The following is a 24994-nucleotide window of genomic DNA, read 5'->3' as shown; positions in this document are numbered from 1 at the left end:
TGGGTACGGCCGGAGCGCGAGCATGGAGCCCTGGCATTGCCTGGCATGCGGGGCGGCCAGCGCTCGCAGGTGGGAGTTACGAGGAGGAAGACCAGCCGTGACATGGCAAAGGCCCTGATGGGAATGGTGTGAGGCTGTCCCATGCAGCTTTCCTGGCAGAGGTGGGGGCTGGCTGATAAACAATTCCCGTCAAACCCCTGGAGTGAGAGAAACTGACCCAGTCAGTGGGGGGAAATTGAGTCACGCCTGTCGCTCATAGGAGGGATCTGGACCGTCTCAGGGACTGTCACAGATGGGCTTTGTGGCCAAGATGGGGTGTGGAGTTCTGATCTGTGCTGTTCTGGTTCTCACCCCCCTGCCATCACTGTGGTATCTGGGTCGATGGGCTGGGAAGATGGCCTGATCTGAACCCTAGCGGCACCAGCTCTTCAGTGGCCTGAAGTGACCCAGCAGTGTCTTCTGCCAGCCGGGAAGGTGGCTGGTGGCCTTTACGTAGCGCTGTGGCCGTTCAGCGCGGTTCCTAGAGAGACAGCGCCCAATCCCCTCTGGGTTCCTGGGTGTCTGGCGGTGGAAGGGAGAGAGAATCTGGCCCCTGGGCCCCCTGCGCGCTCTAAGGCCACAGCAACGAGCCAGACACCCAGGGCGCGGAGGGAGGACAAAGCAGAGGGGAGGCAGAATTCTCTCTCCACTGTGCAGAGGGCGTGGCGCCGGGCCAGGGCAGCCGTGAACAAGGGGCACCAGCGACTGCCTCCTAGGGCTGGGGCTGCCCGCTGCCCGGGGGAGGATCTGGCCCCAAAGTCCTCACGATGACACTCCGTATTGCCGGGCCTTGGGGTGGCATTTCCTGCAGGCTTGGATCAAGAGGGGGCCAAATCGGGACCCTCCATAGGAAACCCACAGAGCTGCTTGGCCCCAGAGCCAGCATTGACCCCATTGCTTCCAGGACACAGCTGCTGCCCCTCGCCCCTGTCCTGCGGGTTCCAGGCCCTGAGGCATTGGTCCGTCACCACCTGGCGGATCGGAAGAAACAGGTGCTCAGGTAAAGGGGATGAAGAAGGGAAGAGACCTGAATGCTCCCGGCATCCCGCCCCCCGCCTCCCCCAAAGGAGGGTTTCCAGGACCTCGGTTAGACGCCGACACTCGTCGTCCAGCATCATGCCCTCCAGGCCTGCGTGGGACTGGGGCTTGGGGTCTCCTGCCTCGAAGGAACAGAAGGTGGAGGGAGCTGAGGATGAAGGGCAGCCAGGCAAACAGCCGTGTCCCGGAGACGCTGTGGACTGACTGTCCGAGCGTTCCCAGCCAGGTCCCACAAGCAATGGCCAGGTGTCAGGCTGAGCGTGGCGTGGGGTGCCGAGCACCTGGCCAGGGCAGACGCTGGTGGGGCCAGTGCTGGGTCCTGGGGCCTTTGCCCTCCCAGGCTGCTGGGCCTAGTTCAGGGGCTGAAACCTCCCCGTCTGCTGTGCTGGGCGAGCGAGCGGGGGTGGAGCAGCCCAGTACCTCCGGCTGGCAGTCCTCGCTGGAGCTGGGAAGTGGTGGGAGCCCTGGCTCCCCTCCTGTGCCCGCACCGCTTGGCTCATCTCTTCCAGCGCAGAGCATCGCAGGAAGTGGCTGAGAGCGGTGCTCCGGCGGGAGCCGGGCTGTGGTTAGCGCAGAGAGGAAGCTGGTGTAGACCGGACGCAATGCGTCTGTGGTACGGCGAGATTTCGTGCAACAGCAGTCACAGGAAGGAGGACCAACATGGAACGTGTCTGCTCAGCTCCGAGCGCTCCCAGCAGAAGCTGCTCCAGCGTGCAGGCAGCCAGTGCCAGGCCTGTGCCTAGCGAATGGGGAGAGCCTGGGGGGACTAATGGCACATGGGCAGGAGTGTTTGCGTGTGAACACCCCGGCAGCAAATGCAGGTGCCCTGCTTGCACTAGTGCTCGCAGCTGTGACAGTGAGCAACGCGTGAAGACACCACTGACGATTCGGGTGTCGATGTACCTGGACTCCCACGCATGCCCAGCCCTGGTGCCAACCCCACCTCTGGGGCGTGGGCAAGGGGCTGGAGAGGTGGGAGAGGAGCGTCGCTCATGTTGAAATGAACCGTTCCAGCAGTGCCGGGATGCCCAGCTGAGATCAGGGCCACGCGTTGCCCGGGTGCAGCACGAGAACCAGTCTCTGCCCTGGGCCGCCTACCATCTCAGCAGGCAAGGCCGATGCAGGATGGGAAGGGCCCGAGGTCACAGCCAGGAGTAAAGCTGTCTGGCGCCGGGGAGGCCGGGCTCCTCTGAGGGTACAGCCGTTGGACGGCGGTTGGGCGTGGCCCAGGGATGCCATGGGCCTCGTGGCCTTGCCAGCGCTGTGGCTGGGAGACACTGAGGCCAGAGCGCCTCGCCCCGGAACGAGAGGATCGTTGTGCGGCCGGAGCCGCCTTGAATTTCCAAGAGGCCGGGATGCAGCCAGAGGCTCTGGGCCGCGGGATCTGGCAGGTAGTCGGCCCTCTGCTCACCGCTGGAGCAGCTCGGTGTGCAGGGGGGCAGGACACTGAACCCCCGCGGCAGGCGTGGGCGGCCCAAGGGGCAGCGTGAGGGTCGGCGGGTCCTGGTGGGGTCGTGCTCCCATCTCGCCGGCGCGGGGGAGCTGCGTGTGCTGAGTCATGTCTTAGCTCAGCTGTGCAATCCGAGCTGCCCCCCCACTAGGTTAAAACCCTCGCCCAGGGCGAGGAGCCGGGCCCTGACCTGCTTCCCCTCTGCTCCCTGACCACAACGGATGAGACCTCGCGGGGGTGGGAGGAAGGGAACCTACGTCCCCCCGTTTCCCCCCAGAGCCAGAGAGAGCAGGCCACGCTAGGGGGCAGGGCTCTCGCCCCGGCTCTGCCCCGAAGATGTGGGGTGCGTGACGGGAGAAGAAGGGGGCGGGGCCAGATCCTCTGCTGGAGGATATGGGTGAAGTCCCACAAGCGTCTCAGGGGCCCGGAGCTCATTTGCACCCACTGAGGATGTGGTCCGTCTGAGGGTACCGGGGTAGCCGGAGCAGGACCCGGATATCTGTGCCGGCAGCACAACTTAGCAGCCCGGGACCTTCAGTGGCCCCAGGGGATCAAGACCTCCGGCCTTCTGGATCAGCAGTGGCATGGTGCCCCCCGTCTCCAGAGGGCCAGGTGCTCAACCCGGCCCTGCTTCATTTAAGTGCCTTCCAGATGGGCTTTGCAGGAGCCAGCCCGGGGCGGGCCGGGGGCTTGGGGGGCATTGGCACCAGCCCAGCGCGCGTTGCCGCTAACCCCTCCCAGTCGGCAGTGTGTCTGGGGCTGCCTTGGTCCCCGCTCAGGCCTGCGGGAGTGAACGGGCCAGCCCTAGCCGTCCACGCCGGGGCATGTGGCTCGTGCCTGTCCCGCCGACGGGGCGGGAGTGCGTGGCTCAGATCCAGCAGCCCCCCAGGTCGACTCTCCTCTCTCCTCTCCGCAGAGCTCCATGAACCTCCCGCCTGACAAAGCCCGTCTCCTGCGTCAGTACGACAACGAGAAGAAATGGGACCTGATCTGCGACCAGGTGCTGGGGCCCGGGGCGGGAGCGGGGCCATAACCCCAGCTCTGGGGTCTGCGTGGGCGGAAGGCTGGGGGCAGGGGGCTTACCTGGGACTGCAGCAGTGGGGGCTGCCCAGCAGGGGAAAGGCCGGGAACAGCGCTGGGGCTGGGTCCACACGGACGCAGGAGTTGCTCTGTGCTCAGGGCTGGCCACAGAAGCCGTCGGGGTTCTCCGGGGGGAGGTTAATGGGAGCAGCGAGTCAGAGTCCCACGCACCCCTTGCAGGGTTTGCTCCGTCCCCACCGGTGATGCCCGCGACTCCCTCTCCATTCTGACACCCGCAGTCAGGCTCTTTCCTCCCCTCCAGGAGAGGTTCCAGGTGAAGAACCCTCCCCATACCTACATCCAGAAACTGCAGACCTTCCTGGACCCCGGCGTGACTAGGAAGGTAAGGGCTCGCACGGCGGCCGTGAGCTGCGGGGCTCGCACGGCGGCCGTGAGCTGTGGCCATAGAGACTCTCCTGTTACAAATCCAAACCCAGGGATGCTTCGTGGGTGCTGAAGCACTTGTGCAAGAGATGCCTGCTCTGGGGTCCTGGCTCCCAGCTCTGGCTCAGCAGCCACATGGGGTGTTTCTCAGAGCTCCAGGGTTTCCCATCAGCGCAGGCTGAGTGCAAGCTTGTTGTGGCATCATGGGCATGTCGCGCCGACGCTGAGCTCTGACCGCAGCTGTGCTCGTTGGACTCGCCCTGGGCGCCTGGCAAGCACGGAGCGACCCCCGCCCTGGGCAGCGCCTCCTCCAGAACAAACCGTCTGTGGTTACAGAAATAGCCACCCAAACCTTGCGATTACATGGAGAGATGGAACGCTCCGGGAGTCCTGAATTAGATCTTTGGCTCATGCCACCCTGTGTCCTGAATTTCCAAGGAGCTCAGTTTCCAGTGAGAGTGTTGCTGCCTCTCCTGGATTTCCCAAAGCTCCAGCTCCTGGGGTCCTGTGAAGTTGGGGGAATCTCAGCTTTCATTTAAAACACAGGAAGTTTCTAGCTGCTGGGGTTGCAGAGAGAAGCTCAGACACACGAACCAAAAGGCAAATCACAGGAAAAACTCTGGGGTTTGTTGTTTTTAAAAGAAACCTTAACATTGATAAGCTGGTCACATGATTATTGGGGCAGGCTTGTGACCCTCGGACACTTGGGGTTGACGATGCGGCATTTAGGGATCAAAAAAGGGGGCCAGCTTCTCAAACCTTGGGCACTGAGTGCTTTGGAAAAATCTCGTAGCCTCTGAGGCCAGAAGGGAGCATCGTAATCAGCTAGTCTGAGCTCCAACATGTCGCAGGCCACAGCACTTCACCCAGCCGTTCCTGTAATAGACCCAGAACCTCTGGCTGAGTTAAGAGACTTCATGTTACAGAGAATCCACCATTTACACTAGTCTAAACCTGCAAGTGCCCTGTGCCCCACGTAGCTGAGGAAGGTGAAAAACCCTCAGGGTCTCTGCCAATCTGACACGAGGAAAATTACTTCACAGCCCCAAATCTGGTGATTAGTTAGTCCCCAAGCAGGTGCCCACCAGCCAGACCCCTGGGAGAGAATTCTCTGTCGGACTCGGGGCCCGCCCCAGCTAGAGTCCTGTCACTGGCCGTTGGGGGTGTTGCTGCGAGCAGTCACAGATCGGCTCTGTGCCCCTGTTGGCAGTCTCATCATCCCATCCCCTCCACCAGTCCTGCCGTGGGGGCTGCTGGGTGGGGTGGGGATGTGACCCTGTCTGTGGGTGGTAAATCCCTGCAAATCTGGCCCGGACAGTCTGGAGAATCTATCCCCATGTAACTAACTGGGCCCCCCTGGTAAAACGGAGCTGTCTGATCTCTAGCTATTCGTCGCAGGCTGTATTGCAAATGCAGAACAGGCCATGCCAGCCCCAGAGAGCCCACGGTGCTGGCTCTGTTGCCGATGGGTCTGGTCAAGACGGGGAGGTGGTTTCTGCCAGGGGCGGAGGGAGAGCTGGGCTCGGGGCCCGGAGCTGGTTGCTGTTCCTAACAGGGGGACTCTGTTGTCAGAAGTTCAGACGGAGGGTGCAGGAATCGACCAAAGTGTTGCGGGAGCTGGAGATCTCCTTGAGGACCAACCACATCGGGTAGGTGCCACCGAGCAGCCGGGCTGGGGCCGGGGCCGGAGCTGGAGCCAGCAGAGCAGTAGGCTTGGCTCTGCTCCGTGCTCCATCCAAGTCCCTCACGCTCCGGATTCAGGCTCTGCATGGCTGGCTCTCCCCTCGTTACAGCTCCGGCATCGTTCCATAGCGGCCAAGACCCTTTTCTCCATGGCCAGGATGCCCCAGGCGGCCTGCTGGGGGATTCTCTGGCCTGGCAGCCCCACACTCTGCCAGGCGAGATGTGATCCCTGGCGTACGGGATGGCAGCGCTGCCCTCCCGCCTGCTACGCCACTCGGTTTGGGGGCCCTCTCAAATGGGGGGCCTGGGGCCAACCGCCCCTTTTGTCTCCCCGCAGGTGGCCCTGACTGTGCCCAAGCCCCGTCTGCGGTGAGGCTTCTTGGCTGTAGAGACCAGCTGCTGCCATCTGTGCTTGGAAGCTCGAGCGTTGCTCCCAACCCAGGGTGTATCTGCAAGGCCTTGCGTCTCGTGTAGACAAGGCCTGGCTCGAGAACCCGGTCCCCCACGCCCACCTGCTGCTACGCAGCTCTGGGGCAAACCGCTCAGCAAATCAATAAGCGTTTCTCCTGGTGCTGGAAGCCGGTGCTGTCAGTTTCCCTCGGAGGGAGGGCAACCATTTGCTGCGCTCGTTGGCAGATGCAGGGGGTGGGACTAGTGCCAGCCTGGCGTGAGGGGTAGAGCACCGGGCTGGGAGCCAGGGGACCTGGGGTCGGTTGCTGTATCTGCCACTGGCTGGCTAGGGTAGGGTTTGGGTAATGGTTAGGGATAGGTCACTGCCCTGCTCTGGGCCTCAGTTCCCCCCTCTGTAAAATGGGCAGAATTCTATTTCTCCTTCCTGTGCCAATGGCTCCGATCTCCCGGGTGAAAAGCACTCGATGAGGGTGGTTACAGGGGACGAGCAGGGCGCTGTGGATCCTGGTGGGTTAAGTAGGATGCACTGGTGGGAATGCGGCACAGAGTAAGAGTGAAAGGAAGGGAAGGGGCTGCAGGGGGCAACCAGAGGCTGAAGCAAAGAACAGGAATAAATATGGAGCCTGGCTGCCCAAGCCAGATGCTCCCCAGCCCTGGTGTGCCAATGGTGAGGGGGTTTGCTGGCTCGTGCCAGGGCTGGGGTGAGTGCAGGGAAGCACAGGGAGCGCTGGGACAGATCCGGGCTCATCGTGTCTGTGGGACCAGAACCAGCTCCCAAAGAGGAGCGGGGCTGGTGGGGTTAGAGGTCAGGGTCCCATGCTGCCTGGTGCTGTGCACACACTCAGCAAGAGACAGACCCTGCTCCCAAAAGCTTTCAGTGTCAGGATGAATGGGGAAACAGGCCCAGGGAGAGGAATAGACTGGCCCAAGGTCCTTCAGCCGGCCCACGGCAGAGCTGGGATTCGAACCCAGGGCTCCCAGCACTGTGCTCTGACCCCATAGTCATAAGCCTGTCCCCTGGCTCTTTGAGGCTCGGTTTGGCCAACACATTGATGTACGTGCCACAGGGAGGGGTGCAGGCAGTGACCCCGCAGGCTCGTCCGGCCCTGCGGCCTCGCTTCCCTTGGGCCTGGGTGGGCCGGGGTACAACGCTGCCGTCAGGCATCTTCCCCCCCCCGACCGCACCCCGTCTGACGCTGCCCCCGCTGCTGTGGCCATGCAGAGCGTTCCCCGGGCCGTGTCTGCACAGCGGACGGCGCGTCCCCACCCGTGCGGGCCCAGCTGCAGCTGGAGGGGAAATACCAGCTGGCACAGGAACTGGGATTGTTCCTGTCCTTGGCCAGGCCTGCGGGTTCGCCACAGCCAGGCGCTCCTTCCAGCGGATGCTCAGGCCGGAGCTGACATCCTGCACTGGGGAGGGAGGGCCACAGAGTCAGCAGCTCCCTGGCTGGGCGGGGTGGGGGGAGACAGGAAACAGGGGCCACAGGGTGCTGGTGGGACAGTCACCGTGGGGGTGAGGCCATGGATCCCTCTGAACACCCTGTCCCAGGTCCAGCTGAGCCCCCCGGCCACCCCCAAGCGCTGGGCCATGGGCTTTAAGCCTCAGGAATCTAGACTGAGCCTAGGCCCTGCCCCTGGCTCGGGGTCCCAAGGCACGTGGCCTCTGTCGAGCACCCTCTCCAGAGAGCTCAGACCCCGCAGTCCAACTGCCCCGTCCCCCTCACAGCTTGAACACACCCTCTCCCAGCACTCCTTCACACGGTGCTCTGGGCCCACAGTTAACGCTACAAGGGCACGTGGGAGGTATAACACAGAACACGCACGATCCTGACACCATTGCTCATTACTGAACAGCAAGAGAAATACAAAAATCGAAACAAAAATAATAAATCCTGCCTGCAGTTCCCTGCCTCAGTTTCCCCAGCGCTCCGGAGCATTCTTTGATCTGGGGTCATAGCCCTCTGGGGGCAGCCAGGGTCCTGCTGCTGCAGCAGCGATGGCTTGTTCTCTTAACCATGGAGCCTCTTTCTCCAGGTCAGCTCGCTTTGACGTAGGCTGGTCCTTCTGCAGCTAAACCCCCTCCAGCCCCCTCCCAGTGTCCCCGTCTCTTCCTCTGTGGCCCTGTGAGTCTCCCCTGAGCCATGCAGCCTCAGGCTTTTAAAGGCATCAGCACCCTGGGGTTTTTGTTCTGCTTTGGGGAGTTTCTGTTGAGGGGTTGGAGAAACCTGGATCTCCTGTGTGGTCCGCTCTGGAGGGTTCATGCCATCAGCCATGGAAACCCCGCTGGATTCCACACAGCCCTTCCACGAGATGGCAATTCATACGTTGTCCAGTCTCTCCGCTCCCTAGGACTCCCTGCTGCAGTATTTCTTGCCCCTTCTTTGGAAGCAGCGGGTGCTGGCCACTGCCAGAGCTGGGATACCAGGCTAGATGGGCCCCTGCTCTGGGCCCCTCAGTTCCTGTGTCATCCATATAGCAAGGGGGTTGGGTTCACCAGAGGTGCTGGAGTCCCCCACACAGGTGAACCTGGGTCACCATGGGCAGCAGGTGGAGAGCAGGACCCGCCATGGGGGTGGAAGAGAGGGGCCCAGGGGGTGCGGAGGAGGCTGCCTGCCCGGGGGCCAGCACTGGGCCTGCTGAGGCCAGGGGCAGAAGGAAGGTTTGATGCAGAAGGGCGGTCCAGACATTCCCTGCCTCGGCACGCTCACACGTGTGCACAAACGTGCACACACATGGCCTTTCGCACGCAGACACGTGTGCACGCTCGCACACACACAAGCTGACATGTGCTACTGCCAGGACATGCGCCCACTCAGGTCCACGTGGGGTCCCCTCCCCAGCCTGCAGCAGCGGCTGGGTTCGTCTTCGCCAGCCCAGGTGCCCTTTAGCCCCCTGAGAGCCCTAAAATAGCAGCCGTGGCCTCAGACAGGAAACGAGCCGGGGGCGGGGCGCTGGAGCGCAGACAGGCAGGAAATGGGCGGGCTCGCCTGCCCCCTCCCCCACAGGGGAAATGGCTCCAAGACAGTGCCGGGGTCTGACTTGGGCCAGATCCCACCGCCCCCAGCACCACACTTCGGAAAACGTCACTCCCCGCCCCCAATGTCACGCGTGTGCGCGCACCCCCCCAATCACGCGTGTGCGCGCACCCCCAATCACGCGTGTGCGCGCACCCCCAATCACGCGTGTGCGCGCACCCCCAATCACGCGTGTGCGCGCACCCCCAATCACGCGTGTGCACGCACCCCCAATCACGCGTGTGCGCGCACCCCCCAATCACGCGTGTGCGCGCACCCCCATCACATGTGCCTGCATGCCCCCCAGTGACACACACGTGCACACCCCCTGACTAACACCCAGGCATGTGCCCTGATCGAATAACACGTGTGGATTCACCCGACTAACATGCCCCGCCCCAGCAATGCACAAGCGTGTGCCCCCAGCTGAATAACACGTGTGCCGGCCGTGCCCTGCCCAAAGAGCCCTGCCCGTGCTCCCCATCAGGTAACGCGCACGCAGATTGCGGGCACGGCCAGGATGTGTGCGCCGGGGCAGGGCTCCCAGCATGCAGCTCCTGGCCCAGGAACCCCTGAGCCAGGGGAGGAGAAATTGGCCTGCGAGCGTTTTTGGGGGCGCAGGGGTGGGGAAGCCACTTTCTAGTGCAACCCAGAGTGGAGCCACAAGCTCTGGCTCTGCCAGATAAGAGCCAGGCGGCTGGGGGTGCCTGGAGGGGCTGCAATCTACAGGCCGCAGCGGGTGCCTGTGACAGGGTGGGCCCAGGGCGGCTTAACCCTGAATTCCTCGGCTCTGCCGGGCTCTCAGCCCATGAGCGGAAACTGCCCCAGGACAAAGCTAACCAAGGGCCGGCTTTTCACAGGGGCCTCGGCCCCTGCTGCTGCCCGCAGCTGCATCTGAAAATCCTACCGGGCGGGGGCCTAAATCCAGTCATACGGTCCCTGCCAGCGTGTGGGCCCCTGGCTGGGGTAGATCGGGAGTGATGGCTGGCGTCGGTGGCGTGTCACCGAGGTACCGCGGAGAATCGGGGCCCGGGGGATGGCTGCGCCTGCGTGGCCAGGTCACGCCGTGCCCCGGGCGGGAAGGAAAAGGGGGCGCGAGACCCTGATTTCTGTTCTCCGCGCTCCACAGCGTACGCAGACCCGCTGACGTCAATGGACCCTCTATTGTCCTGGCAACGCGGTAGCGTCACGGTGTTGATTCCCCCTGGCTCTGGGGTGTGGGTTGGGTGTGATCACTCGGTGCCGGGTGTTGTCAGTGGCCCCCAAGGTCCCTGCCCCAAGGACCTGTCCCTTTTCCAGCCCAGGACTCCTCCCAGCTAGGGTCTCCTGGCCTGGCACGGTGCCGCTGACTTCTCGCCTGGTGGGGGGCTCCGGACCGTGGCTGAAATTCGTCCCGAGGCAGGAGGCCAGCATGGGCGCTAGGCACCGCTGCAGCTTGCGGACCCCTGGGGTGACTCGCTCTCTGCTCCGCTCTGCAGGTGGGTTCGGGAGTTTCTCAATGACGAGAACAAAGGCCTGGACGTCTTGGTGGAGTATCTCTCCTTCGCGCAGTGTGCCGTGATGTAAGTGCCGCGCAGTGTGCTGTGATGTAAGTGGGGGCAGCTGTGACTCCTCGCCCCCCCTGGGCAGAGCAGGTGAGATCCGGGTTTGCAGGCACCCCGTCGGCTATCGGCCTGTGCCGCCCGGCTTGGTCTGCAACACGGTGCAGCGTGTTCCCAAGTAAAGGCCACGTGATCCCAGCTAGCCTGACCGCTGGCCCCCATTCTCACTCGTCTTGGGAACGTGGCAATTCCCCGACTGGCTCAGAGCCCAGGGCCAGCTGGCCCACGTGCTTCAGAGGAAGGTGTGAGACCCCCGCGGCCAGCAGAAATGGGCTAATCTGCCCCCCATGGAGGTGTCATCCTGACCCTAAGAGTTAGAGATTGGCCAGGGCCCCAAAGCAGGAGACTGAATCTTGATACGCTCCTGCCCTTAACGACTTCCTGTGGCGGTGAGTTCCACAGTCCAACGGCGCCAGGTGTGAAAGAGCATTTCCTTTTATCTTTTTGCTGCTGCCCCTTTCAGACGTCCTCTTGTGCGTGTGTTCGAGGCAGGGGAGTGGGTGCGCCCACTCTCCCTTCTCTGGGCCCTGGCTCCGGCGGCGAAGGGCAGGCGGAATAGGGCCAAAGTGTCCTGCACCCAGCACCACTTGTTGCTAATACGGGGGTGAGGAGAGTCTCCATTGTCCTTGTGACCCTCTTGCCTCCCACTGTTGGCCATTCCATGCCCTGGCCGTGTGATTTCCCCCGTCATTTTCACATGCAAACCCTGCCGGTGTAAGTTGCCTGCATACATGTGCCAGGCCGTGGCTGAACTGGTCTCTCGCTGGGCGGAGAAGAGCGTTCGACCGGCCGGGCTTTCCGTGTCAAGCTCTGCACCGGGCGTACAAGGCCGTGATGTTTGCCGGGCTCCTGACACAGACCCGCCTGCTGCGAGCCTTGGGGGTGGCTGGCTGCTCCGGGGAAGGTGTTTGAAACCAGGAGCCCCTGGAGGAGACCTGAACTTCTGCCCTGGTGCCGAGGCGCTTGCTGCGAGCAGGAGCGCGCTCGAGCTGCTATGCCGGCCCTGCTGCTAACGCGTCAGAGTGCGCTTGCAGCCCTCGCTAGCGCGCGCAAGTCCCATTCCCGCACCCCCAGCTTCGGCAGCCGGGCCAGCCTGGGTGTCCCTGCTCCGCTGCTTGCCATGAAGCCTCTGCGTGTGTCCCTCTCCCGCCCAGGTTTGATTGTGAGGGTCTGGAAAGCGGTGAGGACGGCGCGCTAGAAAAGCTGAAATCCTGGAGCAGATCCATCGAGGATCTGCAGCACCCCATAACCCTGTCTGCCCCCTTCGCCACCAGCCTCGCCCGCTCTGGGCGCCCGTCCGCCCTACGGTACGTACCCTCCCCCGCCCTATGCGGTATGTACCCCCCTCTGCCCTACGGCACGTGTACGCCCCTCCCCCCTGCCCTACGGTATGCACCCCTCCCCCAGCCTATGGTGTGTACCCCTCCCCCACCCTACGGTATGTACCCCCTCTGCCCTACGGCACGTGTATGTCCCTGCCCTGCGGTATGCACCCCTCCCTCACCCTATGGTACATATAAGCCCCTCCCCCCGCCCCACGGTATGCACCCCTTCCCCAGCCTATAGTGTGTACCCCTCCACCGCCCTGCGGTATGTACCCCTCCCCCCGTCCGGCGGTATGTACCCCCACCTCTGCCCTATGGCACATGTAAAGCCCCTCCCCTGCCCTGCGGTATGCACCCCCACCTCTGCCTTATGGTACGTATACTCCCCTCCCTCCTGCCCTACGGTATGCACCCCTCCCCCAGCCTGTGGTATGTACCCCTTGTTACGGAGTCCCTGGACGATGCTCGGGAACTGCTCCCCATGAAGCCAGGCAGGACTCTGGGGGAGTCTCCTCTCGGGGAGCAGCCTGTCTGCAGGACACACAGCTCACCCGGCTTCACCTTCCTGGGTCTGACCTCGGAGCATTCAGCATCCTCTGCCCCTCCGTGCGCTTCCCACAGCGAGTCTGCCCAGGCGGGGTCCTGGGGAAGCCAGAGGGTCCTGCCCCCCAACTCCGCAGTCAGACGTGACTCTCAGCCAGCCAGTAAAACAGAAGGTTTATTAGACGACAGGAACATGGTCTAACACAGAGCTTGTAGGTGCAGAGAACAGGACCCCTCAGCTGGGTCCATTTTGGGGGGCAGTGAGCCAGACAACCACGTCTGCCCTTCACTCCTCGTCCCCAGCCAGACCCAACCTGTCTCCCCCTCCAGCCCCTCCTCCTCTGGGCTTTGTCTCTTTCCCGGGCCAGGAGGTCACCGGATTCCTTTGTTCTCCAACCCTTTAGCTCTCACCTTGCAGGGCGGAAGGGCCCAGGCCATCAGTGTCTGGGAAACAGGGTGTCGGCCATTCTCTGTGTCCAGACCCCTGCACACACCTGCCCTCTAGGGCTCTGCAATGATCATACACCCTTACCCCACCCCCTAGAGACTTAAGAACTGCCTAGGGGAAACTGAGTCACCCCCACACTATTCAAAGGAAACATTAAGAACAGTCCCACTTCGTCACACCCCTCCCCTGCCCTATGGTATGTACCCTCCCCCATCCAACAGTATGTACCCCTACCTCTGCCCTATGGTACGTATACGCCCCTCCCCCCTGCCCTACAGTATGCACCCCTCCCCCAGCGTATGGTGTGTAACCCTCCCCCACCCTACAGTATGTACCCCTCCCCTGCCCTATGGTACGTATACGCCCCTCCCCCGCCCTGTGGTGTGTACCCCCCCCCCCCCCGCCCTATGGTACCTACACACATACCCTCTGCGCCCTGCGGTATATCACCCCCTCCCCCAACTCTGCACTATGATACCCCCCTCCCCATGGAATGTACCCACCTGCCTGATACACCCCCCTCTGCTCTGCCCTATTGCACGTGACCCCCCCCGGGTCCATGCTCCCCCCGCACTCTGCATCTGCCTGCTCTGCTCTACGCTACGCACCATCTGTGCCCCCCCACCACCCTCCAAGACATATGCTCCCTTCTTGCTTCCCCAGGGCCAGCCTGTCCCCTTCTCTGCTGCCAGCCCCCGTGTCCTGCCCCGGGGGGTCAGTAACGCACCCTCCTCTCTCTGCTTCCAGGGCCCGTCTCCCTCTCGCTCTGCCTGCCCGTCTCTCTGGCCTGTGCTCTCTCTCTCTGTCCTCTGGCTGTGTCTGCCCCACCTCTCGCTGGGTAAGTACCCGCCGGCTCCAGGCCCCACGGCCTGCAGGACACGACCCCCTGGGCTGCCCCCATGCTCTGTGCCTTTCCGCTCTGCTCAGCTGCGCGGACGTGGGTGGGGGTGCGCGCACGTGGGTGTGGACGTTGCACAGATGGGGTGTGTGTGTGTTTGTGTGTAGATGTGTGTAAGTGGAGTGTGCATCCTGGGTCGTCATTCACATGTGTTGATGTGTGCATCTGGGTGTTTGCACGTGTGGGCATGCACGTTTCTTCCTCTTCTCCCCCTTTCGTTTTTCCACCTACCTCCCTCTTGCTCTGCACCCGCATCCATATTTCTTGCGGGATCCCCCCTGCTCGGCGCATCTCTGCCTCGCTCCCAGCCCCTCTGGCACCGGCAGACCTCTGTGCTCACCCCCGCCCCCCAATCTGCCCTGCGGCCCCCCAGTGTGTCCTGCCCCTCCACGGACCCTGCACTACCTGTGTGACCAGCAAGTGCCCTTCCTGCTGTCCTGTCCCTCCCCCTCTGTGTGCCTTGCCCTGCCTGCTCCGTGTGGCACCCCACATCGTCCCCGCGGGCTGGGCGCCTCCGATGGGGCTCCGGGAGCTTCCCTTGGCCCTGCTGCCCCCGGAGCCTGGAGATGGCCCTGGTACCACTCAGGGACTGGGGCCCGTTGGCAGGGGGCGTCCCTGTGGGGCAGCGGTGGGGGAACGGGACAGGCGAGTGTGTGGCCTAGTGGACAGGACATTGCGCTGGGACACAGGACACCTGGGTTCTGTTCCCAGCCCAGCCACCGACCTGCTGCATGACTTGGGCTGGTCCCTTCCCGGCTCTGTGGCTCAGTTTCCCCTCCGCCCCCTGTCTAGACGGTGAGCTCCCTGGGTCTCGGCAGGAGGCTGCCGTGGGACAGGACGGGTGAGGCGCCCGTCCCCTCGGGCTGGTAGGATTGGCTCCTCTGGGACTGCGTCTGAGCGGGGGCTGCCGTGCCGGGCAGCAAGGCGGGGTGGGTGTGGCCGGGATCTGGGGAGGGAGCGGAAGGACACAGAGTCCTCCCTGCCCGGCGTGGCCCGTGGGGCTCAGGCTCGCTGGCCGCGTGGGCCCCACCTGGCTGGGGGTTAGAACCAGTAGGGTTGGCGCAGCTGGGGCCAAAAGGAGCGTGCAAAGTGTGCAGGGCTGAGGCCGGCCCGAGGTGCAGCTCCGGGGCTGGGGGAGGCAGGGCAGTGGTTCGGAGACGCTCGGTCGGGTTTCAGCCCCGGCATCCGGCTCGGAGGTCGCAAGGCAGCCCCTGCCAGGGCTCGCTGACCGCAGCCTGCCCTGTCTCTGCCAGCTGCAGCACCTTGCCCAGCAGGAAGGCATTGAAGAACTCACGGCTGGTGAGCCAGAAGGACGACGTCCACGTCTGCATCATGTGCCTGCGGGCCATCATGAACTACCAGGTACCCGGCGCCTGACGCTTGCCACAGGCTCGGGGGCGATGGGGGGACATGGTGCTTCCACCTCAATGGCTACCGCCCCTGCCCTCGGGCTGTGTCGAGCCCCTGGACCTGCCCCCAAGAGGAGGGGCAGGAATCCCTGCAGGGGGGCAATGGGGTCACCTCCCCTCCTGACCCCCAGGCGGGTGCGTAGCCCTCCCAGACTCCGGCACCCTCTCCTGCCTGGCCTGGCTGTTACTGAATTTGGGACTGGGAAGCAAGTAGCACCTGGATTTGAGTTTCCCCTGGTGCAAAAAATGTGAACTCGGGGAATTTTATAGGAGAGAAAAAAATCAACATCTCCAAGCAAGCGGGGTGGGCACGGATGGCTGGTGAGAGCCCACGGGCTGCTCCGGATGAAACCCTGTCCCGAGCTGCTGGGAAGCAAAGGGGCTGTGTTTGTGTGCCGGGGCTGTGTACCCTGCCTGCCCCTGACCCCCGTTCCTGGCCACCCTTTGCTGTTGCTAACGCCCCGCTCTCTGCTTTTCCCTCCCTCCCCAGTACGGATTCAACCTGGTGATGTCCCATCCCCACGCCGTCAATGAGATCGCGCTCAGCCTGCATAACAAGAACCCCAGGTGAGGCAGAGTGGCAGCAGATCGGGGTCCCCTCCCTGGGTCTCCGCTGGGTCCCCTTCCTGGGCCTGTCTCAGCGAGGAGCTGTGCAGGGCTGGGCCGGGGGAGAGCGCGGGGATTACAGACCGTAGCCGAAAGCTCCTGGGCTCCAATCCAGCCCCGGCTGGTAGCGACAGGCCCTTAGCAGCAGCTGGGTGGCCAGAGTATGGAATGAGTTCGATGAGTCTCAGTCCAGGCCCCGGGGGACGGTGCCCACAGCAGCTGGCAGACACTGGACTCCCCGACCCCTGTCAGGTCAGGGTGGCGGGGAACCTGGCACTTGCCTGGTCTCTTTGGGACCGTCCCCCGGCCCCAGCCCGAGGGTCAGCCCAGGCAGACAGAGGCGTCCCCGGCACAGACTCTGCTGCTGTCAGGCCAGCAGGATCGTGGCTGGGCTCTGCCCTGGCAGGGCAGGGCTTGTGCCTGGTGGGTGAGTCACTGAGCCCGTTGGTCGTCCCCTAGGACCAAGGCCCTGGTGCTGGAGCTGCTGGCGGCTGTCTGCCTGGTGAGGGGAGGCCACGAAATCATTCTCGCTGCCTTCGACAACTTCAAAGAGGTGAGCCCGGCCCTGCCACAGGGGGGCGCCATTCCCCGCACACGCCCCACCAGCTCCAGGGGCTGGGATGGGCATTGTGGGGGCAGAGACTGGGGCCAGCTCTTGGCCTGGGTGACCCAGCCTGGCTGTCGGGGATGGGCAGCCCCATCTCTAGGGACGCCCAGGGATGCTCTGTCCAGCCCGTTCCAGCAAACAGCAGCTGCCCCGGGAGCTGCAGGACGGAGGGATCCCAGGGTTAATCAGACAGAAGAGCAGACCATGCCCCGATGCCGGGGGATGGGCACAAGGGCCTAGGGAGAGCTGTGCGCATGCGGGGATGCCATCAGGGTGGGCCAGGCGTTAACCCCTCTGTGGGCGCCTTGCAGGTCTGCAAAGAGACACACCGCTTTGAGAAGCTCATGGACTACTTCCGGAACGAGGACAGCAGCATCGATTTCATGGTGAGCAGTCCAGCCCCCACCTGGGGAGAGCGTGGCCAGCGCTGCCCTCCCGGGGGCCTCTAGGAAGTGCCTGGCAGCCGAGTCACTGGAGAATAGCTGCCCATGTCAGGCAGGCCTGGATCCCGGCCCCATGACTCCTGCCCCGAAGGCCGGCCGGCTGGTGCCTGGATCCCAGACCCCGTGACCTCCCCCCACCAAAGGCCGGCCGGCTGGTGTGGGTATCTTGCCCCCGCGTTCCCTGCGGTGACGCCCCCTCTCCCTTGCAGGTGGCCTGCATGCAGTTCATCAACATCGTGGTGCACTCGGTTGAGGACATGAATTTCCGGGTGCACCTGCAGTACGAATTCACCAAGCTGGGCCTGGAGGAGTTCCTGCAGGTAGAGCCGGGGAGCACCAAGACCCTAGATTCTCCTCCGTCAGGTGCATCGCGGTCACCTCAGGGGCTGCAGCTCAGTGTCAGGGGAGGAGATGGACACGTGGCCAGGCTGCATCAGCCCCTCTGGGGCCCAGCACCGGCTGCTTTAGAGCGAGGCACAATAGGCAGAGATGGGGGGGATCTGCGCCCCAGGCCTGCCCCTGCCCCCAGTAGTCAGGGATGGGTTAAGCCCTGGGACAGGAGGTTTAATCTCCAGGCAGATGCGGAGAGGAAGGGTCCTTAGGCCCGGAGAGAGGGGAAGTGACTCCCCCAGGCTCATGGAGGGCAGCCGCCCTCCCTCTCCAGCCTCACCGTGCCTCAGTTTCCCTCTCTGGGACATGGGCGTGGGCGACAGCACCAGGGGTGGTGCGAGAGGAAAGCTGCGGCAGGGGTCCATGCCACTGGGGAGAAGTGGGTGCTCTACGAGGGGCCGGTGCCCCCTGGGAAGGGGAGGCGGGTGGGCGGACGGTGTTCTGCTGCCCTGACGCTGGGTTCCCCTCCCCTGCAGAAGTCGCGGCACACGGAGAGCGAGAAGCTGCAGGTGCAGATCCAGGCCTACCTGGACAACGTCTTCGACGTGGGGGGGCTGCTGGAGGACGCGGAGACCAAGAACGTGGCGCTGGAGAAAGTGGAGGAGCTGGAGGAGCACGTATCCCACGTAGGCGTCTCGGCCCGTCTGCACCAGGGGCTGGGTCTCCACCAGGCCATGCGGGGTCCGGCCCCACCCGGGGCTCTGCACCCCACCAGGCCTCCATGCCATCTCCCAGCAGGGTGCTGGCTGCACCGAGGGCTCCAACTCCCACGAGCCACCGGAGCGGCGTTCGCATCTGTGGACTGCCTGGGCGGATGGGTCTGGCTGGAACCAGCACCGGGGGTCGGGGCTAGGCTGTGAGGTGCTCTTGGCCCTCACCCTTGAGGGGATTCTGCAGAGGTTCTTCTCTGGGGGTCTGGGAACATCAGACTTCCCCCAGGAGTGTCCCGGGCGCGGGGGGGCAGATTCCCAGGAGTTCTCCTGCCATGGGGCGGGAGGGGGCGAGGGGGCCTCGCTTCTGATTGTGCTGGGGATGGGGGCTGCGTCCAAACCTGCTGCAGAGCCGGCAGCCGGGTGTACGGCGCCCTGGGCCCCCGGTAACAGCGGCCTCCTGCTCTCTCGGCAGTTGACGGAGAAGCTGCTGGACCTGGAGAACGAGAACGTGATGCGCGTGGCGGAACTGGAGAAGCAGCTGTTACAGCGAGAGAAAGAGCTGGAGCTGGTCAAGGTGTGGGGCAGGGATCGGGCCAGGGAACCCGCCTGCCCCCCGGCTGAGCGGCTCAGCAATGGGGCCGTGAGCCTTTCGTCTGCCATGAGCCGAGGGTGCTCCCGTCCCTGCCCCGTTCCCAGCATGCCCCTGTCCACCTGTGGACTGGGGAGCCGGGGGTCTCCCTGCCTGGGGGGCTGGCAGGAGCCTGGTTGCTACTGAGCGTGCTCTGCGGGAATATCCCTCGGCGCGGCCCCTTTCCGTAGCCGAGGGCCGCGTTCCCGGCCACGTGCCGAGCTCTGGGAGCTGGGCCCCGGGCTCCGTCCGCTGGGTGCAGCCCGTGGGCCAGCGGCTCAGGCCCGCTCCGGACGTGGGGGCCGGGATCTGGCTCGTGGGGGGGACGCAGCCCTAACCGCCCCCGTCTGCCGGGACAGGAGACCTTCGAGAGCGCGACTCACCAGGTGCACACGCTGCGCAGGATCGTCAAGGAGAAGGAGGAGGCTTTCCGGCGTCACTGCGGCTCCCGCCAGCCCGGGGAGCCGGGGGTGACCCGCTGCCCGCCCCTGGAGGGCGAAGGGGACATCCCCGACTACGACCTCCGCCTCCCGGTCTTGCCTCCTGTGGAGGCAGCCCCCCCACCCCCGCCTCCCCCGCCCCCTGTGCCCCCGCCGGCCCCTCCACTGCCAGGTAAGCTCGGCCCGTGCCTGGGGATTGGGGCCAGGTGTCCCCCCAAGGAGCCAGCGCCTCAGACTCTCCCTCTCTCCCCACAGACAAGTGCCCCCCTGCGCCCCCCACTGCCTGGGGCCTCGCCCTCCGTCATCCTCACCGTGGGGTTGTCAGGTAGGAAGCGTCCCTGTTGGGGGATGGCGCCCGAGGAGTGCTGGCCCTGGGGCCAGTGCGGGGGGGGGTGTCCCGTGGGGCAGGTGGGAGGATCCTCTGTGGGGGGGGGTTCCCATGGTGCAGGCAGGGAGGGGGTCTCTCATGGGCCGGGGGGGAGAATCCCCCATGGGGTGTTTGGGAGTGTCACGGAGTGTGGGGGAGTCCAGGCCCTGCACCCCTCTTCCTGGGATTCACTGAGACTCTCAGCCAGCCAGTAAAACAGAAGGTTTATTGGACAACAGGAACACAGTCCAAAACAGAGCTTGTGGGTACCCCCAGGACCCCTCAGTTGAGTCCTTCTGGGGGAGCAGGGAGCTTAGACCCCAGCCCTGGGGTTCCCTGTGTTCCTCTCCCCAGCCCCAAACCGAAACTAAACCCCCCCAGCAGGTTCCCTGCTGCAGTCTCCGTCCACATTCCTGGCAGAGGTGTCACCCCCTCCTCCCTCTCCCGGCTCAGGTGACAGGCTCTCAGGTCTCCCCTCCCCAGGGCACATTCCCAGGTCAACACTCCCCCCTCCCTGCTGTGTCACATCCTCACAGGGGTGTCTCCCATGGGGCAGGCGGGGGGGGGAGGGGAGAATCCCCCACAGGGTGTGTGGGGGTGTCTCTCATGGGGCAGGGGGGGAGAATCCCCCGTAGGGTGTGTGGGGGTGTCTCCCGTGGGGCAGGCGGGGGGGGGGAGGGGAGAATCCCCCGCAGGGTGTGTGGGGGTGTCTCTCATGGGGCAGGGGGGGAGAATCCCCCATAGGGGGTGTGGGGGTGTCTCCCGTGGGGCAGGCGGGGGGGGGTGTCTCCCTGGAACTGCCCCTCATGTCCAAGGCCTGGGCTATGGTTGCGGGAAAATTTCCCTCCAAATTCCCGCCGCCTCGCCCAGCCGCTGGGTTTGCAGCCTCGGAACCGGTGAGGGCCTTGGGGTGCCCGCCCGGGGCAGAGGGACCTCGAGGACCCCCGGGGCTGCCCCTGCTGCTGCCTGCTCTTGAGGCGCCCCCTGCGTCTGACTCACTGCCCCGTTCAGCCGGCGGGCGCCCAGCTCGACGAGAAGCGGCTTGGCCCGGGGGCGCTGACCCTTGGGGCGGGGGCTAAGGGGCCCCGGTGTCCTGGGATTTGCCGATTGTGGGCAGGTCCTTCCAGCCCGGGTCTGTGGCTGGCTGCATGGGGCGGCTGGGACATCGCCCGGGGCCGTGCCCCTCTCTCCGGCCCTCTCTGCCCAGGCTGGGGGGCTCCCTGGGGGCGAGCGAGGCGGTTTCACGCCCTCCTGCCCCCTTGTCCCAGCCATCCGGATAAAGAAGCCCATCAAGACCAAGTTCCGCCTGCCCGTCTTTAACTGGACGGCGCTGAAACCCAACCAGATCAATGGCACCGTCTTCAGTGAGCTGGACGACGAGAGGGTCCTGCAGGTGGGGGCAGGCCGGGGGCCTCGTCCCGCTGGGAGCGGGAGCGGAGCTCACGGCGCGGGGCAGCTGCCGGCCTGGGGGCAGTGGTGCGCGGGGCTGGGGCTGGCTCATTCCCAGTGCGATGTGGGATTCCTAATGGGGTCTGTCCCCCCCTTCTTCCTGTCCTTCCTAGGGAGCCTAGCGGGGGTCCGTGGGGCCCCCGGCGATGGCGGCGGGCGGTCTCTAGCGGGGGTCCCGTCCGTGGGGCCCCCGGCGATGGCGGCGGGCGGTCCCTAGCGGGGGGTCCCGTCCGTGGGGCCCCCGGCGATGGCGGCGGGCGGTCCCTAGCGGGGGTCCCGTCCGTGGGGCCCCCGGCGATGGCGGCGGGCGGTCCCTAGCGGGGGTCCCGTCCGTGGGGCCCCCGGCGATGGCGGCGGGCGGTCCCTAGCGGGGGTCCGTCCGTGGGGCCCCCGGCGATGGCGGCGGGCGGTCCCTAGCGGGGGTCCCGTCCGTGGGGCCCCCGGCGATGGCGGCGGGCGGTCCCTAGCGGGGGTCCCGTCCGTGGGGCCCCCGGCGATGGCGGCGGGCGGTCCCTAGCGGGGGTCCCGTCCGTGGGGCCCCCGGCGATGGCGGCGGGCGGTCCCTAGCGGGGGTCCCGTCCGTGGGGCCCCCGGCGATGGCGGCGGGCGGTCCCTAGCGGGGGTCCCGTCCGTGGGGCCCCCGGCGATGGCGGCGGGCGGTCCCTAGCGGGGGGTCCCGTCCGTGGGGCCCCGGCGATGGCGGCGGGCGGTCCCTAGCGGGGGTCCCGTCCGTGGGGCCCCCGGCGATGGCGGCGGGCGGTCCCTAGCGGGGGTCCCGTCCGTGGGGCCCCGGCGATGGCGGCGGGCGGTCCCTAGCGGGGGTCCCGTCCGTGGGGCCCCCGGCGATGGCGGCGGGCGGTCCCTAGCGGGGGTCCCGTCCGTGGGGCCCCTGGGGATGGCGGCGGGCGGTCCCTAGCGGGGGTCCCGTCCGTGGAGCCCCTGGGGATGGTGGCGGGCGGTCCCTAGCGGGGGTCCCGTCCGTGGGGCCCCCGGCGATGGCGGTGGGCGGTCCCTAGCGGGGGTCCCGTCCGTGGAGCTCCTGGGGATGGCAGCAGGGGGTCCCATCTGTGGGGCCCCCGGGGATGGCGGCGGGCGGTCCCTAGTGGGGGTCCCGTCCATGGGGCCCCCGGCGATGGCGGCGGGCGGTCCCTAGCGGGGGTCCCGTCCGTGGGGCCCCCGGCGATGGCGGTGGGCGGTCCCTAGCGGGGGTCCCGTCCGTGGAGCTCCTGGGGATGGCAGCAGGGGGTCCCATCTGTGGGGCCCCCGGGGATGGCGGCGGGCGGTCCCTAGCGGGGGTCCCGTCCATGGGGCCCCCGGCGATGGCGGTGGGCGGTCCTTAGCGGGGGTCCCGTCCGTGGGGCCCCTGGCGATGGCGGTGGGCGGTCCCTAGCGGGGGTCCCGTCCGTGGAGCTCCTGGGGATGGCAGCAGGGGGTCCCATCTGTGGGGCCCCCGGGGATGGCGGCGGGCGGTCCCTAGCGGGGGTCCCGTCCATGGGGCCCCCGGCGATGGCGGTGGGCGGTCCTTAGCGGGGGTCCCGTCCGTGGGGCCCCTGGCGATGGCGGTGGGCGGTCCCTAGTGGGGGTCCCGTCCGTGGAGCCCCTGGGGATGGCAGCAGAGGGTCCCATCTGTGGGTCCCCGGGGATGGCGGCGGGCAGTCCCTAGCTGGGGTGCTGCCCCCCATTCTGCAGGGACCCCCAGGGAGCTCCTGGGCGGGGTCCCCCAGCCGAGCGGGCAGCTCGCGCGGCCAGTGCCGCAGTGCTGCTCCCGGTTCCTGGCACCGGGTGACGCGCTCTCCTCTCCCCGCCAGGACCTGGACCTGGACGAGTTTGAGGAGCTCTTCAAAACCAAAGCTCAGGGCCCCGCCGTGGAGCTGCTCTGCGCCAAGAGCAAGGCCTCGCACAAGGCGGCCAGCAAGGTGACGCTGCTGGAGGCCAACCGGGCCAAGAACCTGGCCATCACGCTGCGCAAGGCGGGCCGCAGCGCCGAGGAGATCTGCAGGGCCATCCACACGTAGGTGCCCCCGGGCGGGGCGGGGCGGGGCGGGGCGGGGGGAGCCCCTGCTTTGTGCCCCCAGCCGGAGCTTGGCCTCTGGGAAGACGGGGGGCAGAACCCCCGGCGTCGGGGGCGAGCAGGCCGCGTTGCAGCGGGTACTGGGAGGGTGAATGGCCGCCCGCAGCCGGCTCCGGGAGGGCAGCTCCCCTGCCGGCCTCGCGGCCCCAGGCTGAGGCCCAGCGGGGGCCGGCCCCCCACGCGCTGTGACGGTCCGGCCGGGCCGGCAGGTTTGACCTGCAGACGCTGCCGGTGGACTTCGTGGAGTGCCTGACGCGGGTGCTGCCGACGGAGGCAGAGGTGAAGCTGCTGCGGCAGTACGAGAAGGAGCGCAAGCCGCTGGACGAGCTGGCGGACGAGGACCGGTTCATGCTGCACTTCAGCAAGGTGGAGCGCCTGGCTCAAGCGCATGGCCATCATGGCCTTCCTGGGCAACTTCCACGAGAGCCTGCAGATGCTGACGCCGGTACGGCCCCCGCCCCGCCCCCGCCCCCGAGCCGGGGACCTGGCCGTGGGGCCCGAGGCCTCGCCCCGCCAAGGCGAGGGGTGGGAGGGCCAGGGCTGGGCTCGTCGGCGACGCCCCTTCGTCTTCGGCTGAGCGACAGCCAGGTCCTGGGGGCCAGTTAACCCTCTGCTAGCTCCAGCCCCCTGGGGTGCCGCTAAGGGCAAGTGCTCCCGCCCCCCAGCTGGCCCCAAAGACCTGGGGCGGGGGTGGAGCTGGGCTGAGGCCTTCCAGCCCCCTCCGCACAGATCTCACCCTCCCCGCCCTCCACACAGATCCCCTTGTCCTGTCTCGCCCCAGGCGGGGGCGAGGGGGGGGGACGGATGGACGCACCCCAGGCAGGCGAGGAGGGGGGACGGACGGATGCACCCGGGCAGGGGGGGACGACGGGGGGGGGGACGTTGCCGGCTCGGCTGTAGGGGGGACGGATGGACGCACCCTGGGCAGGCGAGGGGGGGACGGACGGATGCACCCCGGGCGGGGGGGACACGGGGGGGACGTTGCCGGCTCGGCTGTAGGGGGGACGGATGGACGCACCCTGGGCAGGCGAGGGGGGGGACGGACGGATGCACCCCGGACGGGGGGGGGACGTTGCCGGCTCGGCTGTAGGGGGGACGGATGGACGCACCCTGGGCAGGCGAGGGGGGGGACGGACGGATGCACCCCGGACGGGGGGGGGACGTTGCCGGCTCGGCTGTAGGGGGAACGGATGGACGCACCCTGGGCAGGCGAGGGGGGGGACGGACGGATGCACCCCGGACGGGGGGGGGACGTTGCCGGCTCGGCTGTAGGGGGGACGGATGGACGCACCCTGGGCAGGCGAGGCGGGGGACGGACGGATGCACCCCGGACGGGGGGGGGACGTTGCCGGCTCGGCTGTAGGGGGGACGGATGGACGCACCCTGGGCAGGCGAGGGGGGGGGACGGACGGATGCACCCCAGACGGGGGGGGGACGTTGCCGGCTCGGCTGTAGGGGGGACGGATGGACGCACCCTGGGCAGGCGAGGGGGGGGACGGACGGATGCACCCCGGGCGGGGGGGACACGGGGGGGGGGACGTTGCCGGCTCGGCTGTAGGGGGGACGGATGGACGCACCCTGGGCAGGCGAGGGGGGGGACGGACACTCTGAGATAGCGCGTCCCTGGACGGGGGGGGACGTTGCCGGCTCGGCTGTAGGGGGGACGGATGGACGCACCCTGGGCAGGCGAGGGGGGGGGACGGACGGATGCACCCCGGGCGGGGGGGGACGACGGGGGGGGGACGTTGCCGGCTCGGCTGTAGGGGGGACGGATGGACGCACCCTGGGCAGGCGAGGGGGGGGACGGACGGATGCACCCCGGGCGGGGGGGGGACGGGGGGGGGACGTTGCCGGCTCGGCTGTAGGGGGGACGGATGGACGCACCCTGGGCAGGCGAGGGGGGGGACGGACGGATGCACCCCGGGCGGGGGGGGACGGGGGGGGGGACGTTGCCGGCTCGGCTGTAGGGGGGACGGATGGACGCACCCTGGGCAGGCGAGACTCTGAGATAGCGCGT

General features: G+C 66.5%; 1 protein-coding gene across 1 annotated transcript in view; it reads left to right on the top strand.

Moving 5' to 3' along the window:
- FMNL3 (formin like 3) overlaps window positions 1-24994 on the top strand; it is a 48024-nt gene that overhangs the window by 16755 nt on the left and 6275 nt on the right. The window contains 19 exon segments of the mRNA XM_078849694.1: window positions 3444-3527; window positions 3870-3950; window positions 5564-5640; window positions 10578-10661; window positions 11855-12007; window positions 15168-15276; window positions 15814-15890; window positions 16389-16482; window positions 16848-16922; window positions 17189-17299; window positions 17846-17995; window positions 18495-18596; window positions 19010-19262; window positions 19346-19362; window positions 19364-19415; window positions 20726-20850; window positions 22715-22917; window positions 23187-23361; window positions 23363-23521. Coding sequence (XP_078705820.1) covers window positions 3444-3527; window positions 3870-3950; window positions 5564-5640; window positions 10578-10661; window positions 11855-12007; window positions 15168-15276; window positions 15814-15890; window positions 16389-16482; window positions 16848-16922; window positions 17189-17299; window positions 17846-17995; window positions 18495-18596; window positions 19010-19262; window positions 19346-19362; window positions 19364-19415; window positions 20726-20850; window positions 22715-22917; window positions 23187-23361; window positions 23363-23521 — 2181 coding nt within the window.

Source organism: Lepidochelys kempii, chromosome 20, assembly GCF_965140285.1.
Source record: "Lepidochelys kempii isolate rLepKem1 chromosome 20, rLepKem1.hap1, whole genome shotgun sequence".
In the NCBI taxonomy this organism is placed as follows: Eukaryota; Metazoa; Chordata; order Testudines; family Cheloniidae; genus Lepidochelys; species Lepidochelys kempii.
The sequence above is the reverse complement of the archived record's forward strand: the minus strand, read 5'-3'. Positions and strand labels throughout refer to the sequence as shown.